General features: G+C 38.0%; 1 protein-coding gene across 3 annotated transcripts in view; it reads right to left on the bottom strand.

Annotated features, from left to right (window-relative positions):
* The window catches only part of LOC121301593 (DNA-binding protein RFX2-like), a 31,036-nt gene extending 5,749 nt beyond the window's left edge, over positions 1–25,287 (bottom strand). Inside the window, exons 1-10 of one of the 3 annotated variants that reach the window (XM_041231110.1) lie at positions 25,062–25,287; positions 9,074–9,186; positions 8,526–8,615; positions 7,607–7,686; positions 6,637–6,904; positions 4,877–4,951; positions 3,764–3,945; positions 2,942–3,061; positions 2,480–2,601; positions 1,343–1,461 (exon numbers count right to left, since the gene is read on the bottom strand). In XM_041231110.1, the coding sequence (XP_041087044.1) occupies positions 1,343–1,461; positions 2,480–2,601; positions 2,942–3,061; positions 3,764–3,945; positions 4,877–4,951; positions 6,637–6,904; positions 7,607–7,686; positions 8,526–8,615; positions 9,074–9,178 (1,161 nt within the window). In that variant the 5' untranslated portion in view covers positions 9,179–9,186; positions 25,062–25,287. The remainder of the gene's footprint in view (positions 1–1,342; positions 1,462–2,479; positions 2,602–2,941; positions 3,062–3,763; positions 3,946–4,876; positions 4,952–6,636; positions 6,905–7,606; positions 7,687–8,525; positions 8,616–9,073; positions 9,187–25,061) is intronic. The other 2 variants (XM_041231111.1, XM_041231112.1) reach the window with 2 other exon arrangements.
* Positions 25,288–26,153: the final 866 nt, after the last annotated feature.

Here is a 26,153-nt window from a genome sequence, read left to right as displayed (position 1 = left end):
TACCAATAGCACTCCACAACAAACTAAAACCGCTCAAACGTTCAACACTCCCTAACAAACCCTCCAGCAACTCTGTGAACCCCTTAACCGCCAACATTCATCTCTGTCCAAGAAAGCACAGCATAGCAAAGTATGCAACATACAAACACAGAAACCACCTCAGGTGGCAGTACATTGGGCAAAGTAGAGCCCCTGTCATGATAAGATTAAATTCTGCTGTAGATGTACAACAAACACTCAAGTATAGTTTTATCATAATTCAACTGGTATGGACAGTTAGTGCTACACAAAGATGCCCCGTTTATCACAACTGTAAGAGCAGTTCTCACATTGCTAACAGTGCAAATGTAAGGGCACCACCCTTTCACCAGGGATATGAATACATCTCTCCTAAAGCCTCCTAAAACTACTGAACTGTACCAGTTTGTATTAGTGTCAATAGTTTAAATGCAGTATAGACTATTCCAGAGATATAGCATCTAGGGAATAAAGTAAGTTAATATACATAAAACAATATATTAGAATTCCAATCTAATTGACTGATGATTCCATGATGCCAGGTCTAAATAAATATGTATTCCTGTACTGCATTTTCAAAAAAAAAAAAAAAAAAATGTAATGAAAGAGGAAAGGGTGGATATTTAAGTAGCAGATTGTGTATCTGAACTGCAGTGGCTGCTAACAAACTGCCAGGCCAGAGTTCTTAATGACCTTGCTGTTGCAGAACATTGTTCTGGTTATGTGCTTCAATGGAATGCCATCAAGACCTTCTTCTGTCCCATGACAACCGAGGTCTTAATACCTAGAAGGTTAATTGGGATCTCCTGTACCTAAGCATCCAGATAAAAAGGTCTTGTAACAAAAGGAGGATGCTATAACAGGACCTGATAATGAGGGCAAGTACCACCAAAGCACTGAAAACTGAAAATGCATGGAACTGGGATTGTAGAAAGCAGGTTAAACTGTTTTTACCCTGCACAGATACTTATTACGGTACATACCCTAGTCTGCTGTAATTTTTAATGACAGAATAAATATTTTCATGGTAAATACAGGAGTTATTATCATTTAGTCATTTTGCAAACGCTTTTATCCAAAGCGACTCACAGAGACTAGCGGGTGAACTATGAATCACAACTGCTGCTGCAGAGTCACTTACAACAGGACCTCGGTTTTATGTCTCATCCAAAAGGTACAACCCCAGTATTAACTGATCACTACTCAATATGCTTGTGAATTACTAGATTTGATTATATGTCAAGAATGTGAACAATTTCTACAGAAAAGGTGAGTTTTATTTAGTGCAAACAGCATATTCAGCAGGCATTGCTGGGTGTTTTACCTCACAGTGCTCCCTGTAGAGGATCTGCAGCTTCTTCACATCATTCATGCTGATACCCTCAGGCACTGAAGAGGTTCCAATCTCAGGGGCTGGGAATTCAGGCAAAACATGGGACACGTCTAACACAAAGAAAAGAAAGTTCCAGTCAGGCTTCACACTAACAACAGTTCCCCATTACTCATTTTTAATTAATAACCTCTTAACCATGTCAAATGGTTGGAAGATTGTCTGTCCAGAACCAACGACAATTATATAAATAACAATGGTATGACATAATTAGTTACAGTAGTTTTAAAAAGAAACGGATGCTTTTGAATGAAGGGTTGTGAAATAAATGATCACAAACAGACCGGATTGTTGTAGTTATTTTTACACAAGAATAATTAATAATACACTGAACAATGCTGGAGAGGCATCACAGTTAGATTATTACAGTAGAGTCCCCTGTAACTTACTACCAGTCCTGCAAAAACAATGCAGCTCTTTGGCTAGGCGTTTCCACATTCTAAACTTATGGTTTAGATTTTTTGCATTAGCATCTATGTGCGGGGAGGGGGTGGGTGCCTGTGTGCAAAGGTGATGGGACCTCAGAGAAGATACGGTGTCAGACAATAACACATAACAATAAAACACTAGGTGGCATCATTTAAGGAAACTAAGCAGTTAAAGTTTCATGTCTGGTTTAAAACGGATCCAATTCTAAAGAGGGCTAAAAACTATGCAGTGCTAATTAACCTGGTCTAATCAGGGAGAGCTCCAAGCCTGACAAGTTGTTTTCTTACAAACATTTATACTACCATATACCAGCCAACCACACCAATGCTGCTCACCCTTGTAACAGTACCTATTAGATGAGTCACTTCTCATTTGCAACTTTTACACATTTCAGAGCCCAAACAGTATTATTGACTCCAGAAAATACACTAACCTTGGCATACAACACAACGTCAATAACCTTTTTAAAAAAAACAAAACACTACAGCTGTCTCTGTAGCTCTTAAATATTTGTTGGAATGGGAAACTGCATCTCAAATTCCATATGGAATATAAGCACAAAAATTGCAATATCAGTCTAATGTTGAATACACATAAGTACCCCTCTTACACATCTACTGACTATTTATTACCATCCCTTACCAATAAACTGTTGGTGATGCTGACTTTGAGCAGCCACAGACTGTTCTGGGGTTGCTGCCGAATTCTGGGCACCACCAGCTAAATTGTCCCCCATGCCATCCACCTTTTGCAACGGCTTAAACCTGGATAGGAACAGGACAGACTAGTGAGAAAGGTCCTAAACCTAGGATGACAGTCACAAACAGAGAAGGATAGCTGACAAAGGCTGCAACCTTTAACAAAGGCAGCAGATTCCCATTCTAGAAGGAACTGTGATGCCAGCCTCTTAAGGGTTAATGTTACCAGATTAATATTACATTTACAGGTTAAAAGTTGACAGAAAAAATGGACAAGCTGTCTTAACACATACAAAATTCTACTATATGCATCAGAAAGACCTTGAAGGTCATTAACCAACTTTTATAAAACATTAATACAAACTCAAAACCGTGGATCGTTTCACCTTTTTTTTCAGTCCCTTACCTTTGTTTTTGGTGGACAGGCTGCTGTCTCATTGCCATGTACTGGGAATCTTCCTGCAAGCGATTCAGGGGAGAGTCTGGTTTCAGACGGATCCCATAGTAGTGATACTTCGAGTTCCCTCTGGGAGAAAGAAGAAAAATACAATACAAAAAATATAAAACAAAGACCACATAGTCAAGTGATGACATCAGGTTTTAAGTTTCAGGGGAAGCCTGGCATTTGCCAACTAAAATAAAAATGAAACTGAAAACTACCTGCGACACCAGGTGAACTAAACAATGTCTTAGTCTATATAAAACTGCAAGCAAAGGGCTCACTTTTCTGAGAAGTTAGGGGTGGGGTTGGCTTGGCTGAATTTCATTTTTTTATTTTGAAGTATTTCTTAAATAATGACAATAACTAGTCTTGCTTGCAGCAGAACTGTAGCTCAATTACAAACAGGGTGTAAATGAGGTGGGGTTGTCTGTGGAGATAGGGGCACCATCTGCCATATGAAAGATAAGAGATTCAGTCTGCTTTATAGACTTTATAGATCATGTGTCACTTGAGAAGAAGCCATACCTCATTCATAACATGGGAGTTTAAAAAAATGGGGTGTAGCCAAAATATAAACCTATATAGAAATTCAATAGCCCGAGTGATCCGTACTTGACCATTTTTCTCTATTATTAACACCAGATTTGTGAACAGCAAAGTGCAAGCTGTTTAAGCTGGGGTGATAACAGAAAAGAGAAAACACAAAATGCAAATGTGGCATTTAGTGTAAACTAGCACTTTGTAACACAGCTGGCTGTGGGGTATAATATTATAATGCTGATATACCTTGTGCCCAGCCGCCTGGTTCTCAGCCCCATGAAGACAGAGCGAATGAGCTTCCCAAAGGAGGCTGCGTTGACGGGATCCAGTTTCTGCTCCTGGCAGTGGCGAAGGTAGTGGTTGTAGAGGGAGCTCCTGGGGAGGCTGACCCCCTCTGCAGTTTCGTAGTTGTCTAGCAGCCATTGCAGCTGTGAGGAAGAGGGAGGGGGAGATCAGTCAGCAGTGTGGCAAATTACAGGCCAAGCAGAGCTGGGCTCTGGGGATAAAATGCTGGGCAATGAAGCACAACCCTGACAACAAAGATGTAAGAGAAAACTACAGGATCCTATTCATTGTCCTGATGGAGTTAACCTGGAGGATATCATTTCTATCTGACACTTGCACATCTCTGGAGAAATTGAAACCTTAGTGTTCTATGTACCTTTTAAGAGATTGGCAGACTGATCTGCAGCAGCAGTTTATTTATTTATTTTTTTAGTTGTCCAGGAATATAAAACAACATATCATGTATGGTTGGTTTCACAGACCCCAATAAGCATTAATCTTTAGTTAATGTAGTAAGACTCTGGGTCTGTGAAACAAGGCAATTAAATATAATAAAATCAGATCTCAGAAGATGTCCAGAATAAATTAGAGTAAAAGCAAGCAATAGAACTACTGTAAAGAGAGAAAAGGATACGATATGGGTTTGAATTTGATATGAAGAAGAAAAAAAAAGTATCATATGCATATGTAGCTATCACAAAGCATACTGCTGATACAATATGTATGTGTGTATGGCAAGTCTCCCCCACTGAGAAAGATCTCATAAACAAAGCTCATCTAGATTATTAGTGATCAGTCCAAACACACGCTACATATTAAAAGCATGCCAAACGGCATTCAGAAGTAAGGCGGCAGCAGCTCAAGCAAGTTGGTGAACAGTAGCTCTACTGGTAAAGCAGCTGTACAGTAAACCACAAGGTCTGGTTTCAAATCAGCCATTATAACACAATCTAACAATGGGCAATTTCTTTCTCACTGAAGTCTCAGAGATTAAAAAAGGGATCAAATTTGGCCAAAACATAACTGCAGAAGTAGACAAAAGCAGTGTGTTTACAAAGTTCCTGTTTAACTTACATGGCTGTTGAGCAGGCTGCTTTTGTGAGATGCAATCCCTTCAGACTTTTGGAGGTTTTCAATCGCCATTTCAAGCTAAAGAAAAAAGCATGCAAAAATATAAAAGAGAGAGACAGAGAGGAGAAAGAGAGAGAAATAAAACAAAAAAAAAAACAGAAAGGAAATAAGAATGTTAGCAGAAGCCAGATTTTTTTTTCCCCCTTTTACAATGTTGTGGGAGAATGAATGATCGCTAGACAAAAGCATGCAAATGAGGGTACTTATAGGGTTAAGCTGCTCACTGAACGCCTGCCTTGTTTGCTACAATTAATTTATGCACAGAAGGAGACACAGGTTACTGTGCTGTCAATGAGAACAAGACTGCAGCTTCCAGTTTGACTCTAAAAACATGCACCTCAAGATAGGAAAGACACTTATTTGGTTAGCATTTTTTACCTTAAGAAAACTTTTGCTTTCTTCCCTATGTGTAAAGTATAATGTCTCGAATTGATACATGGGATGGGTCTATTTTAACCCTTTGAATCAGTTTTCCTGAACAGTTATCCAATGCAATGAGAAATCAAAGGGTCATCTTACCAGCAGCAGATCTAAATACCATCACCCTTGCCCTAACACAGATCACTGTTCTGTATATTAATTGCAGTTTGTGCTTTTTACAAGCTGGTTTAATATAGGGGTAACCCTAACAAATTAGAATTAAATGTTCTAAGCTCATGTTTTATTTATCAGAAGGGAACTTGATGTGCCCATAGGATAGTTTTATAATTGAGCATTGGCCGATAGGCATTAAAGTTGTTTTGCAATGCTGTAAAGTAGTGGCACGCACTGGCCGAGGTGGAGTTAAAAGCCTCTATGCCTTGGTCCTGCAGTTCAACCACAAAGTCCTGCACAGCAAGTAGTGGGCAACTGCTGTGGCAGACCTCCAAGCATTCAAATCCAAAGGCAGTTTAGCCAAACCAGGAATAAACCATGAGTAGTGCTTAGTTTTACAAGATGCTCAAGTTGCTGTGCTTAATTCAACACATTCAACCATGAAAACTGATTAAAACAAGGCAGTGCTGAATTATTTAAAAAAAAAAAAAAAAAAAACACACACACAGTAATGGCCTGGCTCACACTGCCATCATCTGGTGCACTCATGAAATTTGCATGAAATCGAGAAATTAAAAAAGACAGTTCAATTGCACAGCTGAAGTGATTACCAACACCTAGATTCATTGTGTATGCTGTATATTCCAGTCATATTTTCCAGTCACATTATGCAACTGCAAATATTTAACCTTTACCTGTTATTTTAGATAAAATAAAGTTACCTTTGCTAAAATTCATTGACTCTAGACTCAAACCTTTTCTGCAGGATAAAGCAGGGACTACAAATGGATACCCAAGAACCAGTGTGATTAAAGTAGATTCTTGATAGGCTATGGCTTAGGGTAACCACACATACTACAAGCTAGCGGCAACAGAATGCAGCACACACATACTCTAGCAATAACCCTTTATCGGGGGGAACCAATGTCCTTTTCCCACAATTCAGTATTGAAGAGAGGAAGCGTTAATAAGCCATTCGATCAGGCAAACATTCAAAACTTGTTTTGAGGTCACTGATACTTCAGGTATTGATTTGTATGATTAGTATAGGTTGAAATACATGTTTCCTTTTTCTGGGGACAGCTTATCAATACACTTTCGATGCTTAAGCTAGAACCCACTGTGTTTAACCTGGACTGGTTAATGTTCAATGAATCCCTGGATCGTACCATTGCAGATGAGGAACGGGAGGTGTGAGAAGTGTGGTGTCGGTTCCCGTCCATTCCTCCTCCGTGGATGAGGTAGGTCCCAGTGCTGGAGATGATCTGGCTTCCTCCCACGTCCATAGCAATGCCCACCATGCCGTGCGGTGGGACCCCGCTGGCAGAAGACACCACCGTGGTCACCTGGGCACTCCCTGCCTGTGAGTCGAAGTAAGGGCCACTGCTGCCCTGCCCGTACAGCTGGGCCTCTGGGTTGTAAGCATAGGCTGTGCGACTAAATAGAATGAAAATTAAAACTCAACTGGAGGACAATTCAATTAAACTCAGTTAAGGACAGCTTAACTTCTAGAGCTGTCACTGCATATAGGGGCTTTGTCAGACAACATGAGAATTGTTTAGACACATATCTAAAGATTGAGATACCTGTGACAAACACAAAGACAACATAGTCTTTTATTCAGGAAATGTAGATTCACAGTTGGTTCACAAACCCTGATAAGAAATATTATTGGATTATATGACCTACAAAATTGGGTAGTCCAAGATTACTGCTAAATCACAGTGTGTGTGTGTGTTAAATGCTGCCTCCTTAAATCATTCAAATAATGTACCTGTTTTCTTCACTAGCTTCACTTTTCTTTGCTAGCAGGGACATGAAAGCCTAGATCTCAAATGATGCAAACAAGCCTCTTAAGACGTACGTATCACATTTCAAAGTATGCAAATACAAACAAGGGTACTATTTGCTATAATTTAAAGTGTTGCCCGTCGTAGCCAAATACTGGAAGCTTTCAAAATGTTTAAATAAGATCCCGCTTTATATACTTTGAAATTCAGATGGGATCCAGAAGTAATCTGGTTTTAAAAAAAGGATTTTGAAAAAAGGTATGTAGAGAAGCCTGAGTGTTCTTGCAAAGTCAAGGGAATAATCATGCAATACTGGATCAAAAGTAAGAGATGACATGTTGGTGCTTACATGGTTCCATTGGTGTACACTGCCTCTCCACCTTCTACATACTGGACTTGGGATGGGTACACATGCTGAACTTGCTGTATCTAATTATTAAAGAAAGAAAAAAACAAGAAAAAAAACTGGTTAACATGTGAACAATTAGTAAGCCCATGGGAGACAACAGGTGTAGAGCCGACCAGCTTAGTTCCAATTACAATGTTTTTTTCCCCCTCCAAGGGATTTTTATACAAGTCTACAGAGTCTGTAAGACAGTTAAGCCTGCCGGCAATTAAAATCTCATTCTACCTGAACGTATTAACATCAATGCACTACAGATAGTAAATCTATAGTAAATTGGTACACATCTTAGCCATGTTTGCATGTTGGTATGAAAAGTTGTATTGTGTGGTTTCATTTGGTAGTCCAGGAACGCTGCAACTCGGGGTACACTTTGCAGTGTAGTTGATTTATATTTCATAGCACACGTGATCTTTATTTCAACAGTTCAGTTTGTTAATCGTTTCAGCTTCTATGAAAGATGCAGTCAGAACTACAAATATGGAGTTACATCCTGGATATAAATTATACTACAGCAATGGAGAACCCAGGAGAAGAAGGGTTAAATAGGAGTCTCTGTAGCAACAAGACTCACAGAAAACTAGCATGTTGCTATTGTTGAGTCACTGGTTTACTAAGGAAGGGGGCATGAAGGGGTTCATGAATGGATAAGCTGCAGGAGCAGTTTAATCCACCAAAGAGGAGAGGGACTGAAAAGGTTGTGTCACCACAGTCTTAAACATATTTAAACTGGGTGAGACTCCGACAGAGCCATCGAGATCTTGTTTTCAGGCAGGGTTCCCATGTGCAGGGATAGGGGGAAATAGAAGGCTGGGTCTGTGGGACAGTTACTGAGTTGTTGAGCGACATGGTGCTTCAGCCTCACCTGTTGTGGGACCTGTTGCACTCTGGGTACAGAAAGCTGCTGAACCTGTCCTCCCTTCTGGGCTGAGCCTGTTGCCTGCACCAGGACCCTCTGTGAAGAAAACAGGTGCAGAGCTGATGATTAAACAGCTTTCCCGTGTCAAAACACCAGGTTGCACTGAAGCTGGAGAGTAATTCCGCATGTGTTTTACAACACGGATAAACACGTCACTCGACAAAGCTTTGGCTCAGAATTTGGAATTCAGACCAAAAAAAAAAAAGGTCTGGTCCTCAAAGGGTTAATGTTTCATGCTTATTGCCAGGATATTTTTTATAATACAACAGGCACAGCGTTTTGGGAGGTCTGTTTTAGAGAGGCAACTCACAGAGTTGTTTTTGTTTTGTTTTTTTTGCATGCTAAAGCAGTAATAATTGATTAATAACTCAGCAGGTTCCCACCAGAAGGGTAGTTTTTTCACGGGGGGGAGTGGGGGCGTCTGCAGAGGGTGGCCATGCAAAGGTGCAGTGCTGTCGTGTGTAATGCCCCTACAGAGATTGAATGTGGGGTACCTGTTGGGATGCTGGGACTGGCTGCACTACAGGGGCTTGTGCCGAGGTTGAAGTCCGCAGAGCAACCGTGGCTGGCGAATCAGATCCTCCCTCTGAATTCTGCATGCTCGACTCTGAAAGGAATCAGAAGATTAGTTTAGGACTGAATATGGGAGAATCCAATACAAAACAGGAATTGCTGCCTCAGTAGCAACTCTCAAATTGTACACATAAGAAAACATAACATAACACAGGTAAAGACTATTCAGAAGATACCAAACACAAAGGCTTATGTATTGTCAACTGTCAGGTAAAGATCTTAAGGTTGGAAATGACATTCACCAATTTGGTTTAAATAAATAAATTGTTAACCCTTTAAAAGAAGTCATACACCCACACACGTTATCTTAAACTCCTAACTATACAATATTCTCAAAACCACTCACAGTAAACATTTTCAAACTTTACTTGTATAATTTATTTTGCCTGCTTATTATGCAGCTGCCCTCCCAACACAGCTTTTTCCCTTGCATTAGAATTGTAGGGATTCAAAATGGGTTCTTTTTGTTAAAGTTCTGATGCCACCTTTGAATGTAATCAAGCTCTTTCCTACTTTCATCTGAAGAGACCTTTGAGGTCTTGAAAGCTTGAGATTAATTTTTGTTTAATTAGTCCAATAAAAGATATCACATCTCCTATCATCTCTGGACTAATACGGCTACCATTTCATCTATCAAAGTCACACAGAAAGGGAGAGACAATACAGAAGTAAATAAACAGCTGTTAAAAGGGTCTGTTCGGAAAACCCTTCAATCTGTGCCAAACAGTATTGCTTGCAGCTAGCACTAAAAATGTCTATCTGTGTTAACAGATTTTAGAGGGATAATGTGATTTGTATAAATGCATTATGCTAGCCCTTAAACTATATATTTGACCAGCAATAAAAATCTATATTGTACAGGCACAAATATTCTGCCTCTTAAGGGCCAGGATTTGTGTCTTCATTTATCAAAGAAAATGTAACTAAATTAAAATAAAATCGATACAAGAGTTTAGAAAGGCACACATTTACTAAATCTTCCCTGTGTCGAAAGCAAATAAAAGTATCTGTAATGCAATACAAAACTGAAGAATTTGGACCGTGTTTAATACATTATTTTGATGTTAACAAAACAGGACAGACATAACTATTGCAACTTCCAAAGCAAACTTTTCAATAGATTTCATATTAGCAATTCAAACAGCCGCATGGGTGCTATATCTCAGTTTTCCAATTTTAATATTTGTTTTAGATGAAAACCATTCTCTGGGGCTTCCAATAATCCAACTGATATGAGGAAATTCCTGAATGCTTTGTAAATGTTTGGTGGTTGCTAAGGAGAGGAAACCATGGTGACCACCCCCCACATTCGTCCCTAGGAGTTTTATATTTAAATCGAAAAAGCAAATTACTTTAAGGGATATCAAAAAAAGGGGGAACCATGGCTTTGGTCTACAGATTGGGAGCATACCCAATATGTGCATCAGAAGATCCACAAAACAACCCTCAGGTGACAGGTTGTTGAAGCTGACACCCTGGGATCCTTCAAGAAGTTGCTTGATGAGATTTTGGGATCAATAAGCTACTAACAACCAAACGAGCAAGATGGGCCGAATGGCCTCCTCTCGTTTGTAAACTTTCTTATGTTCTTATGTTAAAACATTTATTAGTGGTGATTTTAAAAAACACAGTAACAATCATCCAATCAATAAGTTACATTTTACACTAAACGAAATATATATTAAAAAAATAATAATTTAAATCAAACACCTTAAACATATTAATAAATGCAATATTGTAGCATTCAAATGTTCAACTGACATACATGCACATTCTTATTTGAAATTTAAAGTTTTCACCTATAAATGTCTGCATGTAACACTTCCTTTATAAATCAAATTGACTCAATCATTCAACAGTACAGATAACTTGATTAAAAAGGAAATGTCCATTAAGACTAGTAAGATAACATGGTACTCATTCAGAAGCTAGTAGCTAAAATTGGTGATACAAAGTTACACAAAACTCTACAAATGCAGATTTAAAAACACAAAAACGGATCTAAAGATTTTGAATAACTTAGAAAAACGAACTTTTAAGGAGGAGACAGGATCCTTGTTTTCTTTGTTGAACCCGGCCATGCATCCGTAAGAAACTTTCCAATCTATGAATTAGTCACGTCAACAGACACAGCTTAGGGTTGAAACACTGTTGCATAACGAATAGGCGACAATGACCAAGAAGGTGTGTATGTATGACTTCGTAATAGCCAGAGTCCAACATGGAGAACACTGGTGGTGGTGAAAGGGTTTTGAAATAAAGTGCAGGAATGCAACGCTAATCAGGGCTGCGAAGTAGGTGGTCAAGGACTTTGTGCAAGACAGTGTGGGTGTACTTATATATTAAAAAAAAAAGGAAAGAAGTAAAATCAAATAAAAGGGAGGGGGAGAATCTAGAGATCATATGCCCCCTTCTAATAATATCCCAACACGGTGCACTCTGGCTGCAGGCAAACTGTTAATGCTATGGCATTAACTGAAAAAATAACAGCCAGACTCAGCAGCCTAAAGAAAACACATTTCAATAGAGAAATACAACCAGCCAGACTACCATAAATTAATAATGTAACAAAACTATGAAAGTTGCCGCTGCTACTTGCAATATTGGGTTAAAAGATTATTCTAAGTTCTACTTAAGCAACAGAATTCCTTTGTTTTCAATCCAGAACGTTCTGATTTTGTGCTTAGAGCGATGTGCTTTTCTCACTTAGTTTAAAAGCAACAAGTGTGTGTAAGGTTTAATTGAAGATACAGGGATAATCAGTTCAGACCAGGCTACATTTGTATCCTGAATACAAGCACATTCACACAAACAAACATGACCAAGTTTTCCCTTTCACAATTACGATCCTTCACTTTAAAAAAAAAATGATAAAAGAAAAGAATTACAGTATTAGCATAACAAACACAGTTTCTGTGCTACTCAAATTGGTTTGTTTTCAACTAAGGTTTTAGTGTATAGTCTTATCTGTGGGATTCCCTGTGCATTAGTCCTAGCTGTGGTTGTGATTAAAGAAAATCTTGAATTGATATGAACCTGTTCAAATATTACCTCTAAACCATTGCGCATAAATATTACATTTGTTTAGCAGCTCAAAGTGAACCGCAGATGGGGAGGAAAACCATAAATAAATAAATAGATAAATAAAACTGGGGAAAAAGAAATGTGTTCATTAGAATATTCTGCCTTTTATTGCAACTGTGGTACCAGATCAGTCAAGTGGAAATTGTAAAGGGATCTCCAGACAGAAGGGGTACAGTTTAAAAAAAAAAAAAAAAAAAGAAAAAAGGTTGAATACCCCCGAGTTAGACAGTGCGTCTTACTAAAGGTTAGAAGCTAGATATATTGTCCACCAACTGCCATCGGATAGATACACAACAAAAGCTCTTTTCTGACAATCACACAGCACTTCAATTACAACGGACTGTAACCATAAAAGTTAAGTACACTTTACATACTGCTGAAATAATTTGCCTGCTTATAGCAAACAGTGTTGCTCTTGGAAAACTAAAACACTAAAATGAGAAAATGTAGTTCAATGGTTTAAATGTAGGATTTAAATAGTTTGCAACTGCATTATCAATGGAAGAGGCCTGCAATTAAAAAGCCCCAGTCTTAGGCAATTATCATTACACTATAAACCAATACCTGCCAGTCCATATGAAAGCTTGGACTGGATTTAAGCACATCCTTCACTGACAAATCTAACTTAAACAGCATTTAAAATCAGAGAAAAACACATACAGATGTTCAATTAAAAACAGGAGCCCTAAGTCTTGGCTCTTGTTTGCACTGGCCCACATTGTTTGCTGAGCAACAACGGTTGCCAGGGACGACGCAGTCCACTCCCGTTTCCAGGAGCCCGTTACTAAGCAACCAACAGAATACTTCCCAAACCAAACAATGCCATCCCCCAACTGATCCCTCTATCTCACATTAACCAGAAACTACAACAATAAATATGTAAGCTATTAGTTTCAGAAAACCCAGTGAAAGGGGCAACATTATTTCTTCACCATAGAGTAAAGATTAAACAGTTATTCTGTAAAAAAAACGAACAAAAAAAAAAAAAAAAAAAAACACTTATGTATGCATTATCACCTTTTATAGTAAACATACTTTCCTCCACTGCAAATTCAACCAAGATATTTGATATGTAAAGAGCAGGCCATTTTGGGGGTCATGAGTCCTAATAACATTTTAAAACTAGAATTGCAACACATGGAGACAACACTGCCATCCCCATAATGTCATTTAATTTCTACCAATCAGCGTGCGCATAATATATATAGGCATCAGCGTATATAATATATATATATGATATATATATATATATATATATATATATACACATATATATACACACACACACACACACACACACACACACACACACACACACACACTGGAAAAATATATTGCATACTAGCTAATAGTATTATATAGGTTTCATAACCACATATATGCAAGCTGACCATTTCACATTAACAAAATAGGGAGGGGCAATACAAACAGACATAAATAAGCTACACTTGACAAGGTCTCAGAGAACCATTAACAATAATGGAATTCTACCAACTGAAAAAGTTCAGTTGTGTTAATAAACTATAGTGATACTAGTTTTTTTCCCCACTACTACTGTGCCTCTCGATATAGCAGTCTCTCCTGTTTCCAGTAACAGTCCCTGTTGTTCTGTTCTACACAGCTCACAGCACTGTTGGGGAGCCACCAGGGTCTTGTATATTCGAAAGACAAATCCCGTCACACTGCCTTTCATAATTAACCTTAGCTTTACAGATCTGCTCTGTAGTAGCAGTATGCCTTTGTTGAACACTATGACTGTGCATTTCTTTAAAAAAATTTAAAAAAAGACTTCTAGTGCCGAAACTGGTTAAAATAATTAAATAAAACAAATTGGAGATACAGTAAATGGGTAGCCATAGCAACAGATTATACTAACCATAGTAAGTTTAACAACTGGCATTGAGGACCAACAGCTATGAGATCCAGGCTCAACCAATGATTTACTGCATGGCTCTGAATGTCAGTGAGCAAGTCACTTAACCCACTGTGACCATTTTCATCCCTAAAACCAGATACAAACAAGCAAGACTGCAGTATACACTAAATAACTCACTGGGCCACATTTACATACAATACAGTACAGCTTTTGCTCGTGCCAAGCAAGGAAAACCAGTCAAACAAAAGAACAATACAATAGTATATTATTAGTAAAATATGAGAGTTTCCTTATAATCCTAAGAAAACAGTAACAAACAAAATTAAAAATATGCAATACTTGGCAAGCATTACAGTACGTTTCAGCTTACTCAGAACAAACCTGTTGGGCTCAGAGACGCAGGTTTATTATAAAAAAAAAAAAAAAAGTGGCATATTTACATATCATTTGAAATTTGCATTGCAAGTTCAGAAGCACGACGTATTCAATCAACAGATGGAAAAACAATGCAAAACAGCGGGAAAGACACTCCCAGTGAAAATGAAAACCAGTTTTACTTAAATATGGCCTTCAGAAAAGAGGCATCTATATAAATTCTATTTAAAAAAAGTCCACATCCTGGACAATTAAGTTCCAAGACGACTGCAATATTTATAACTTCCATTATGTTGATGTGTCTATAGCTTGTACTGTATTCAGGTCCCATCACACAACAGAATATTCCCATGAGACATTTTTTTTTTTTAATGTGTTAAAAACTGCAAAGCTGCAAGCCACAGTGGCACACAGTAATGTTCAAATGTATCAAAACTGTCTCGATAACATTCTTGTGTGTACCCAAATTATAAAGCAGACTCGACAGTGCAGACAGTTTTACTTTCCCCAAAGTTACACATTTAAGGAATGTAGATGTCAGAAGTTTAGCGGTACACAAACTAACCAGAGGATAGCGGTTTGTTTGGTGGGATTGTTTTCAGTTGGTGGATTTACAGCGGGGTTGTGTTGTACTGTAGGAGCATAGTAGCAGCTGTCCACAAAACTCAGAGATCAGATCTCAAGAGCACTAGAGTAAATTGGGGGCATGTTAGAGGACTTGGGTTACCAGCATCACAGTACTGTAAATGTTTTTCACTCATTTAAAATTCCTATCTCTGTGTATAGACCAATGATCAATCAATCAATTTCAAGCATATATCCACAGGCACCTCAAAAAGGATGATTTAACATCTATATATATTACTTCGCTAATGGCACTGCTTCCTAACTGCAGTTTACCATGGGAAGCTGGCACAATTGCAAAGTTGTGTATTTTCCAGTTTCCATGTAGATCTAGTATAGGTTTGTTGCGCTGCTTGGTTAGAAACTCCTGCACAAACTTTTCTGTGTCTCTTTCAAATGTCACTTTTTCAGATCAATACTGAAGTGTTTTGGGTTTGTCGGTTCTCTTAAATATAGGATTTGTTTGTTCAATTTCAGTTGTTTGTTACTGCTGTATTATCCAGTCTGTTTTATAGCTGTTTGCACAGTAAGGTGTGTCGGGGCAGGGAAAAGCGCAGGGCAGTATAGCAGTTTGAAAGGAATTTATAACTCAGGTAGAAAGGCAGGTGCAGGATAGCTAGTTTGACATAACTGCTAAGCAGCATCATACTGTTGGGAAGATATTGATTACGTGTTGATGTCTCTAACACTTTCTAAATAACAGAATGCTCACCAGTTACGGACTTACAGTAGATGGGCTTCATGGAATGGGACATGCATACACCTCTGATCCACACAGGACCTCAAAGTACAAAAACTGCCCATGAAAGGTGAGGGACAATTGCATGTAAGTGAAACCATCAGACCCATTGTGAACTGAGCTAGATTCACACCCAAGGGGTTCAGAGGTAAATGACATTGAGAAGCCCTCTAACTGGCCTCTGTTCAGCTTCAATTATCTTTGTGGGTTAAGAACACCACAGCAACAACTTACATGGGTGCCCCAGGTCCCAGCAGTGATCAAACCAGTACACCTCTCCACTTTAACCAGTACAGTAAACTGAGACCACTAATTTATAAAGCTATCCTGGGGCTACAGCAGCCACACTTTCTATTGTATAGAGCAGGTTCACCAACATTGTTTTACTTTGACCTGTAGGAAACACATTCTGCCGAACAGCAAGAAGGGTTTAAACCAAACTGTAACCGAAACACACTGTGGTTTTATCCAAACACTACCAAGCAAATTGAGCATAGCCACATTCAGTTTGAATCAGCAGAGTTGCTCTTAATGCACAAAAAAACTGCTTTAAAAACCTGAGAAAATAAATGACTGAGATCATTATTCTAGCTGCTTAATTCCCCAGTAAAGTCAGTTAGTGGTTAAAAACGCAATCCAAAATACATTTATAAAAAAAAGCCTTCAACTTTTCATATGCAGCTGAAGATTAAAATCAGGACTCTGTCAGTTTAACCTGGCTCTTGCAGTGTAAACACAGGAGCTGCTTTATGAGTTCCCAGTCTCGAGCCAATCGAGAAGGAGGCCAGTGCTGTGGCTTTGTGAAATCCACACTGACACTCTGCAAATGAGGCCTGCCAGTTCCACTAGCAATATTTAAAGGGCCAGCACGCTCTCCAGCTCTGTCAATGGGTGAACACACAAGCCAGGATCAGCAGCATCACGTCACGGTGAGCGTGGTGTCTACTGTCTGACAGCTCTCTGGAGACGCATTTTAAAACCTCTGCTGGAAGACTCAATCCAAGAAGCAGAATGAGACTTGCCTGGATTACTTTGTTAATACATCTTTTACAATAACTGCAATTTGTAAAGGGACTTTTTGGGGAATTTAGATTTTGCTAATCTAAACCCCAAAGCACTGTTTAATGGTACATAAAAAATAAAACACTCAATACGTGTACACATTTAATTAAAATATTTACCATACATAATTTAATGTTTAAACTAACCTTGTATCCTTTTTGGGGTTAGAAACGTACATTAACCCTACACACAGTCCTGGATTTCAGAACTACCCTTAATGAACCATATTATTTGAGCAATCAGGCCCTTGTTAAATAAATTGCCCCCCCCCCCCCCCCCCCCCCCCGCCCCCCCCCCATAACTGCACGAACTGTTATGAACCGTAAAACCTATAAACTCAGGTGAGACGTTTTAGAAGAGCCTAATTCCTGGGACCTGGTAATTGGAAAGGATACCTAAACTGGAGTAGTTATATATATTAAATAAATAAATAAATAAACAAACAAACAAACAAACACAGGACTGGATGTAGGACTAGTGTGGAGTTTCTAACCCATTCTTTTCACCTATTAAAAGACATTAAGCATGTTATTGTAACATTGCTAAAAGTATCGAAGACAGTGTTGACAAAATGTCTGCTTTGTTCAACCTTGGCTCTGCCTTGCAAGGCCCTGATCAGAATCTTCTCATTACTTATCCATATGAAGTGCCCTAAGTTTAGGCAGCTGACGTAAACAAGCCTGCCTTCTTTCTCACAGCCTTTGTTCAATTTCTCACTGCAATAGAGTTCTGGCAGTAAAAAGCTTAGCAAATACGGCACAGAATAATGGTGTTGAACAAAACTCAAGAATTTGGTGCATGGGGTAAGTGTGTGTAAAACAAATGAAGCAAAAACATGAAAAAAATCATTGTAAAATGTAAAAAAAAAAAAATATATATAATATATATATATATATATATATATATATATATATATATATATATATATATATATATATTCTGACCACCTGCATACAGGCCAATAACCCAAACACAAGCAGAACAATGAAACTGAAAGGGCTACTTTATTTTTTGTCCGATCACAAACAAAACTGTGATGGACATATTTACCAAATGAAACTAGGCTGTCTAATCTAACCACTTCCACGCCTCCTACCTCAAACAGTGGTGTATGGATCAGGGAATATATAAACCCAGTCTGTGCTGATCTGATTTAAATACTCTATACGGCAAGAACCACAAGTCTTTGTTGTCAAAATAATGTGCCAATATATTTTTCTGGATGCATTATGTGTTGAGGCTAATTAATCCCAATTAAAAGCATTCTTAATATTAAACTATCGGACACCTGGGGCAGAAACGAGGTTTAACAAAAAGCCATCTACTTCTATTGTGCAGCGAAGTTAATGTATTCCACTATGGCTGAGTGGCTGACTAGTAGGTGGACAGCCACTGTAGCTGTTTACATCTGAAACAAAGCAGGATTCAACTAAACCGTTTTAGTGACAGCTAGCAAGTGTAAATAGGGGTATAAAACCTGAACTTCAGTAAACAAGAGGTCTTTCAAGGCACTTGCCCTTGACCATAGCCCAGTCTGTCCACAAGTTTAATCTAGGGTAGTTTTAAATGGGGACTAAACTGAATATGATTCTTAACAGAGTTGAAATGTAATGTTAGCAAAAGCTAGGATTGACAAGATGGGCTCACTGCTTAGCTACTCTTGGAGAGACAGTATTATATTAATATAAAATAGCAGCAAATGAAAGGGGCTATGGTGAGTTTTCATTAAAGAAAAAGTGTGTCACGAGGGTGCGACTTAGTATTCTGGGGCCCTCTTTCACAGTCGTTGAATAAATGAGGGAAAAAAAAGCATAATACCCTTTGTAATGCTAATTTTAGCCCTGTCTGCTGTTATTGTCAGTAAATTTAATTAGTTGTTGTGTGTAGCTAAGATACAAGTTGGGTGGAATTCTAAGAATGCCCATGGATACGAGTGGGGGAAAAAAAACACTTACAAGAACACAAGTTGCAACACGCATCTTGAGAACTTAGATCCTTTTTTTTTTTTTTTTTTGGTCTTAAACATATTGCTTTGTTCCACGAGATTCCTGTTAGTGACTTTAGCCTGTTTAACTGAAGACCATCCAAAAATATGAAGTTGCTTAAAAAAAAAAAAAAAAAAAAAAAAAAAAAAAAGAAAAGAATGTTGTCCTAGGTCCAGCTGTAGTGCAGCAGAACAAAATGGGATCCAATTATAAAACCCAACAAAATATTTATTAGACACCAGCTTTCCAGACTACACAGGTCCCCTTTCTAGCACTTGAAACTGTCTTGTATGCTGAGGAGGAACTAAAAGGAGAAATGTGAAACATGTAACTATTCTTTCTTTCACAATACATCCTGTGTAGCTTTTATTCTTATTTCCTTAAACCAAACGGGATGTTCCATATCAATTTATCAGACCTATTTTTAAACTGCACATCCTTTCATGTAATATTTAATCACCTCTGTAATAACAATCAATCTTGTCATCGCCCATCCCCCAATTAAGGTCAAAATACAATTCGTGCCTAGGGGGCACTGACAACAATGGACCCACAATCATTCAAAATCAGCAAAAAAAAATGACTTATCTAGATTTGAAATTACAGCACTTGGGTTGTTACAATGTCTACATAAATATCTGGCCAGCAAAGGGCAACAGTTTTCAAATAAACAAATACATTCAAGCACACTGAAACTTTTCAATATGATTTTTTAACTAAGTAAATACAGTGAAAAGTTGAATTTACCAGTCAGAAAAGGGATTTAGTGGCTGGTAATAAGACCAGACGACTATAAAGCCAGACTTTACTCTTCCATACACAGTACATGTAGAATCAGAAGAGCCCTCTTCCAAAAACAGAACCTAAAACATTTTGGAATGATGTTTTTTTTATATAGTAGATTTCACCTGTTTGCTTTGAGAGAAATACTATCTGCCTGTCCCAAATGTAACCAGTCAGTTATTTTGTCTGCTATCAAGCGGTTTATTCTTCCCACAGAGTGTAACCACTCCTGACAGCCAAAGCTTTAACAACACCTGCATTACCTCTGGTGCAGCTACCTTCAGATCAAGGGATGTTTCCATCTTAAGTTATACTCAGATAGTCCTGCCACTGCTTCCTGGTATTCTACAGTTTTCACAAATCCCAAGACCTGCTTACCCTAGATCTTTATGTCAGTGAGCAATACTTTGACAGAATTTGATACTATAATTGAAACAGACAATAATTCTTTGATTCTATCCTCATCTCCGCAAACTAGTTTCACAATGAAGCCAAAGTGCATTGCAAAGGACGCTATATTGTGGAGAACAGGGACTATGCTAACAGTCTAAACAGTGGCAGAAGTACCCTTTCATTGTATGAATCCTTTTTCAGTAATTCATCCATGTAGTAATATTCATATTGAGTAAGTTACAGCTAACCCTAATCTAGTCTATACCTGTTTTTTGGTTTTTTTTGTGGTGCAGGTTTTATCTTAACCTGCCTGTGCAAGCATAAAATGTTTATGAAGAAAGCAGTAGTTCAAAAAAAGCAAATTAAAAATGTTAACTACAAGGCAGAACAAGTATTTTTTCTTCTTTTTTTGGTTTGTCTGTTTTTATGATAAATAACGTGTTGCTCACTAACTTGTTCCATGGCAGAAATCTGTGACAAGAAGGTTGTCTTTCCATACGCATAACGTGAAGTTTTGTGGAGATTCACCAAACAAACAAATATATTACAGAGGTCCTACTATTCTATACGTTGTAAAACAAAGCCAGCAACACATCTGTATTCTATGTGACGCATCCCAACATTACCAAGCTCATACACAATTTTGAAGATTATTAGCCACAGTTATAAATCATGTTCTGTCAAGTTCACCAGACTGTTTTAAAAAGAAAGACTAAATAAAAGTAAATAATAACACAAGTGGTGACCTGCACATAACACAGATTATAATAATAATGACGATGAAGATGGTTATAGTGCTTAACAGCAACAGCGTAATAATAATAGTTGCACTTTACAATACTTAAGTTAATAAACAACAAGCATCAATGGAATTTGTAAAGAAACAATTGAGACTACAATAAATTGTATATATAAATGTATAACAAAATCATTTTGAAAATATTAGTTTGACTATACTAAACTACGACTACCACTGTACAATTACTACTACTAATAATAACAATAAAACTGTTGGATATATAGGGATGTTCAATAACTCTGATCTATCGGTTTTACAAGTCCAACCTTTATTTTACAATGGAGTTGCTGGAGGTCAGGGTGGTAACCTTTTATCAAAACAAGCCCTGTTTTGTAATGGGACAGCCCATCTCTAGTGTGTTCCACAGGAACGCACAGGTGGGGTCATGTATTTATTTCCAGTCTTTTGAATCATTTCGAAATCGTGTCTGATGTAGACTGGAATTCGGAGACTTTGCTCACGTCGCTCTGTGTGGATGCTGCCTAATTTAGACTGGCATTTTTGGGGGAAATGCAGAACAGTTTCAAAGATACTATGGTAAAATAAAAACATGGTGCAAGAGCCAAAATTTTAATAAGACGGACATTCAGTTACTACCACATCCAATTAGTGTAACCCTATCAAAGACTTAAATACCAGACTTTGAGAACTTGGTAGTTCAACACATGATTTTCTCTCTTTCTTTCTTGGCCTTAAAGAAATGACGCAGTTTTACTTTACTGACGTTTCCAATGCATGATCCATGTAAAAGGCGTGACAGTGTTATAACACGTCACCAAATGTACAGCATAACCATAGAAGACTGGAGCCTGTACACTTAACAATGCCTTATACGTCCATGCACATGGCAACCGTTTTCTACACTTGGTACCTTTCTATGTGATATAAAGTAGTATTTTGACTGAGGGTTTCATTGGTGTCATGTAAATGTATTCACCAGGCAACCTGATAAGGCAGAAACCTTCTTAAACATCTGCCATTATTATTGTTAGTTTTAATTGAAATAAAAAATTAGATAAGCACGTGGAAATGTTATTGTATCTCTGATAAGGTACTGTATAAAAGAGAAGGAAGAGGCTTTCTTTATGGCAGCTTTCTTTTTTTTTTTTTTAGAAGGATTGGGTGCCTTGTTTAAAGAAAGAAGACACTCTGGTACAATACAATGAAAAGAAACCCAGAACAGCCTTTCAGGTTTAAAGCTCTGAAGACTAATTAACATGCTCATTAGCGCAACATTTAAAGGCCAAGCTCCACTGTTCATTCTTCATTTTAAAGGGAGCACCTGTGATTTGATTGTCAGCTGGATTGAAGGCCCTAGAGGTTTTCATCCTGGTGTTTTTTTACACTGCTGTTGACAGCGGCAAGGTCTTATTATCAGGTGGTTGCCATGTCGAACAGGTATGTGCTCTCATTTTCAAAACGTTTCTACTCTGATTTGAATGCTGGCAAGTATTAAATAAATAAATAAATAAAATACAAAAACACACACACATGGATGCACACACAAAACAAACAAAGCTTGTCAAAGACAGATCCCTCCAGTTGGAGCTAAACTGTGCTAAATCTGTCAATAGCTTGTCTACCTGGTTACTAGAGACCACAACCTGTACACAGATTTACCAAGCACCTCGTTATTTAGTTAAGGACACTTCTCAAAAGGCAATGAACTGCTAACATGCTTCAATGCACTAACAAATGTGTCTTGGTAACAGACAAAGAGAAAAATTTGAAAGGACCATTCTTCTTTACCTGATTCACAGATCCATTATTAATTATTTCCTATATTAGTCATAAGGTTCTCCTTATAAAATATGCATAGTGCTGTAGCACCTGTAGCTGTGTATCCCATTACCAGTGACAATATATTTTGTTGAATTAAAATGTGTGTGTTTGTTGTGTATTGTGGAGGGATCAGGAATCAAATCATTTAGATTTTTGTATGTTAAATAAAGAAACCTGCTAATATAAAGAAGAAAGCAATTATTCAGAGTATCGTTATTTAAACCTGATTATTTTTTATACAGTAACCTTTAAGAATCTTGTACATGAATGTAGCTAAGGCAATAAATGCTGTACAACTAACAGGTTTCTTTAAAATAAAAATACACCTGAAATATGATTTTTCTTCTTTCTTTTTCCTCCAATTTATGTGCAGAATTGAAACTTTTTTTTCTTTAAAAACAAGCTAAATATGTCAGATAGTATTGATTTCTAGGTTAATAATAAACTTTCTGTAGAAAGTAGTTTATTAAATGTTCAAATCGTGACAGTTGTGTTTTTTAATTATATAATTTGAATTATAAATGCATTAGGTACTGATCCCAAAGCATGTCAGTCGTTCTAACAGTTAAATGTCAATGAGCACTGCTTAGATATTATTAAACAAGCCCTGTACAACTTTAAAGCTAGCAGCAGGTTGAACTAATAAATGTAGTTTACCTAGCCTAGCTTGGAGTTCCTGAACAATAAACAGTCTGAGGATGAGTTAAACCAGTAAAAGACTCTGTGGCATTGTATACAGTTTGTCATGTTAATGTGCCTGCATATAATATACAATGCTAGTTTTTATAAGAGACATTTTATAGGCCCTTAAGCAGTTATTAATTTGACTTTAAAAATACTGAAACTTGGAGGACCCCAGAATAACACATGCCTAGATTAGATATTTTCCGAACATTATCAAAAGAGAGAAAAAAATTATGAAAACCTAAGTCACTTTTAGATGACCAGAGCTTAGTTATGAAATCACTGCGTTTCTTATGCGACTTTGCTGACTTTTCATAAAAGCTATTTTGGGATAATAGCATAGTTCTGTTGTATTTATATTTCTACAGACCCCAAGCAGATCATACACTTCATTGGAAAAAAACCTGCTAGTCAAAGTGGGTAGTGTGGCAGTCTCTTTATAGTTTAAAAGGTACAATATAGCTTTCATGTTTTAAAGGAATATGCTTATTGTACACAAACAAATTACCTCCAGCCCCTGCGTTATTTTACACCTATGAAGGCACTAGTAAACTCTACAGTTGGGCACACATTTAGCACACGATTACTGTTAGATACTTTCAAAGACATAAAACACACAAAGAATACTCAGACAGGTTTCTATTGATTACATTTACAATGACAGTAGAAAGTATTTAGTTTATTTTCAAATCGGATGCAACAAGCTATCGCTGGCGTCTGCGATTAAACACCTAGTAGCTAAAAAAAAAAAAAAAAAAAAAACATCTCATGCACGTAAACTTTAGAGGATTTTAAATACTGTACGGCACGTTTGATCATTCTACCCACGAAAACAACGAACTGTTAAGGAGGAAAACGCACATGGTTTAAGATTAAAACTGTTTAAAACGTTATCGCAACGGATTCGAAAATACTAAAATAGCTAAAAACAGGTAGCGAGAACATTTTCGAAACTTGGATTACTGACGACCAAAAAAAACAATTAAAATAGAAAAAAAAAAAAAAAAAAAGAAGCAACCGATTCAAAAGAAACGTGAAGCAGATATGTACGACTCTAATGGTTATTAATAGGCGTGTTATTTCTTTACGAGATAACCTTACGTCAGTATTCACAAGCGATCGCCTGGTTCCTCCGATCAGCTACAACTGTAGCGCTGGTATAGCACGCATTTTAAAATACAACACCTTAAAATTGTTGAATACTAAAATATACCCAGAACGTGACTCATACCTAACTTGCCTGGAGTTTAATAAAGTTTTTTTGTTTTGTTTTGGTTTTTTTCACGGCCTCTCTCTCTCTCGCTAGTAACACACTGTGTAATAACAGCCCAGTATATTTCTCCCCAAACACTCGGTGTTTTTTTTTTTTTTTCTTTTTGTTTTGTTTTTAAGAGAAAAAGGAGGAAACTACACTTCAATTATAAACGCCGAAATACAGACACGTCTTCTGTCTGACTTGAAAAAAGAAAATGGGGGTTCGAGTTGTATACGGTAAATACAATTGTAAACAAAATGTTAACCGCCTGGTTTCATCATTGATTTTTAAGAAGAACCAAAAAAAAAAAAAAAAAAAAAAAAAAACGAATCAAAGGAAAAAAAAACCCCAACTCCATTTGGAACCAGGCGCCTTTTGTGATGATTTTTGGGGGGTTGTGAAAAAACACAAACCCCGTTTTCGGAGCGAGTTTAAGCAATACATTGCATCCAGTATAGATATATTCACCTTTGCCTTGTGTTTAGTTCTGCCCTGGCTGCTCTCACTCTCTCTCGTTGCTGCTGCTGTTGCTGTTGCTGCGTGTTGCTCCCGTTGGTAAGTAACTGTCTCCACGACTACAGTCACTATGGCGCGCGGGGGTCTCGAGGCAACTGTTGCTACCCTCTCCTCTATACGTCATCAACGGCAAAACCAAGGGGAAAAGGCGGGCCAACCCTCTTCCACCCTCCCCCCTTCCTCCCGCGGCGGACGAGATCACTGGCGCGTTCTCGTCTCTTTCCCTGACCTCATCGCGGGAACTGGGCGGGTGGGGGAGGGGGAGCCGACGCTCCGAATCAATGGACGGGCGGGGCGCCATCTTGAGTGTGGAAGCGACTTTATCGTTTCTTTGCGTCTTTTGTTTTTCAGAACCGAGGTTGCGTCAGAGAAGGGTGGTATATACCCCGCAGAAGTAGAACATAGGGGCTGCTAGTGACCCGTTTCCCCGGGGGTATCGCATTGAAAGCGTTGTGAATACGTGGGGAAGTCTGTAAGGTTTTAAGGATGATTGCCCGTCTAGTGACAGTCACTGACCACCCCTTTCGCTTGACCTAATCCAGATTTAACCCAGCCAGACCCTCACCAGTAACCCAACCCTATCTCCGCGAACATTTTGGACAGTGATTAACCTGGCCTGAAGAATTGAAATTACATTTGGAATCAATAAAAGAAAACAACAACATTGGTTAATGTAAAATGACATAATTTGCAACTTGAATTAAGTACATCGATGAATGGGATGTACATACAGTCATGTGTTTTTTTTTTTTAATCGCCAAAACAGTGCTCTGACATAGGCGTTTTATTTTACAATGGTTGTCGCGGGTCTGCAGCTTTTTATGTCGGTTTGCGGGTCACACGAGTTGTCTGCGTCGTCTCCAATATTGTAACAAAGGGCTGGTGTGTGAGCCAGTGCTTGAACTGTGCATTCACTAAACCATGCCGCTTTGTACAGCTAAATTGCACGGTCTGCAACGGTGCTTCCCGCGCATTGGAGCCGCTCAGCCTGTACTGGATTATTGGGGCAGCCTTGCACCAGCACTGACCCCTACCAAGCGTGGG

Source organism: Polyodon spathula, chromosome 27 (genome assembly GCF_017654505.1).
Source record: "Polyodon spathula isolate WHYD16114869_AA chromosome 27, ASM1765450v1, whole genome shotgun sequence".
Classification (NCBI taxonomy): domain Eukaryota; kingdom Metazoa; phylum Chordata; class Actinopteri; order Acipenseriformes; family Polyodontidae; genus Polyodon; species Polyodon spathula.
This window is presented reverse-complemented; position numbering and strand designations above follow the sequence as displayed.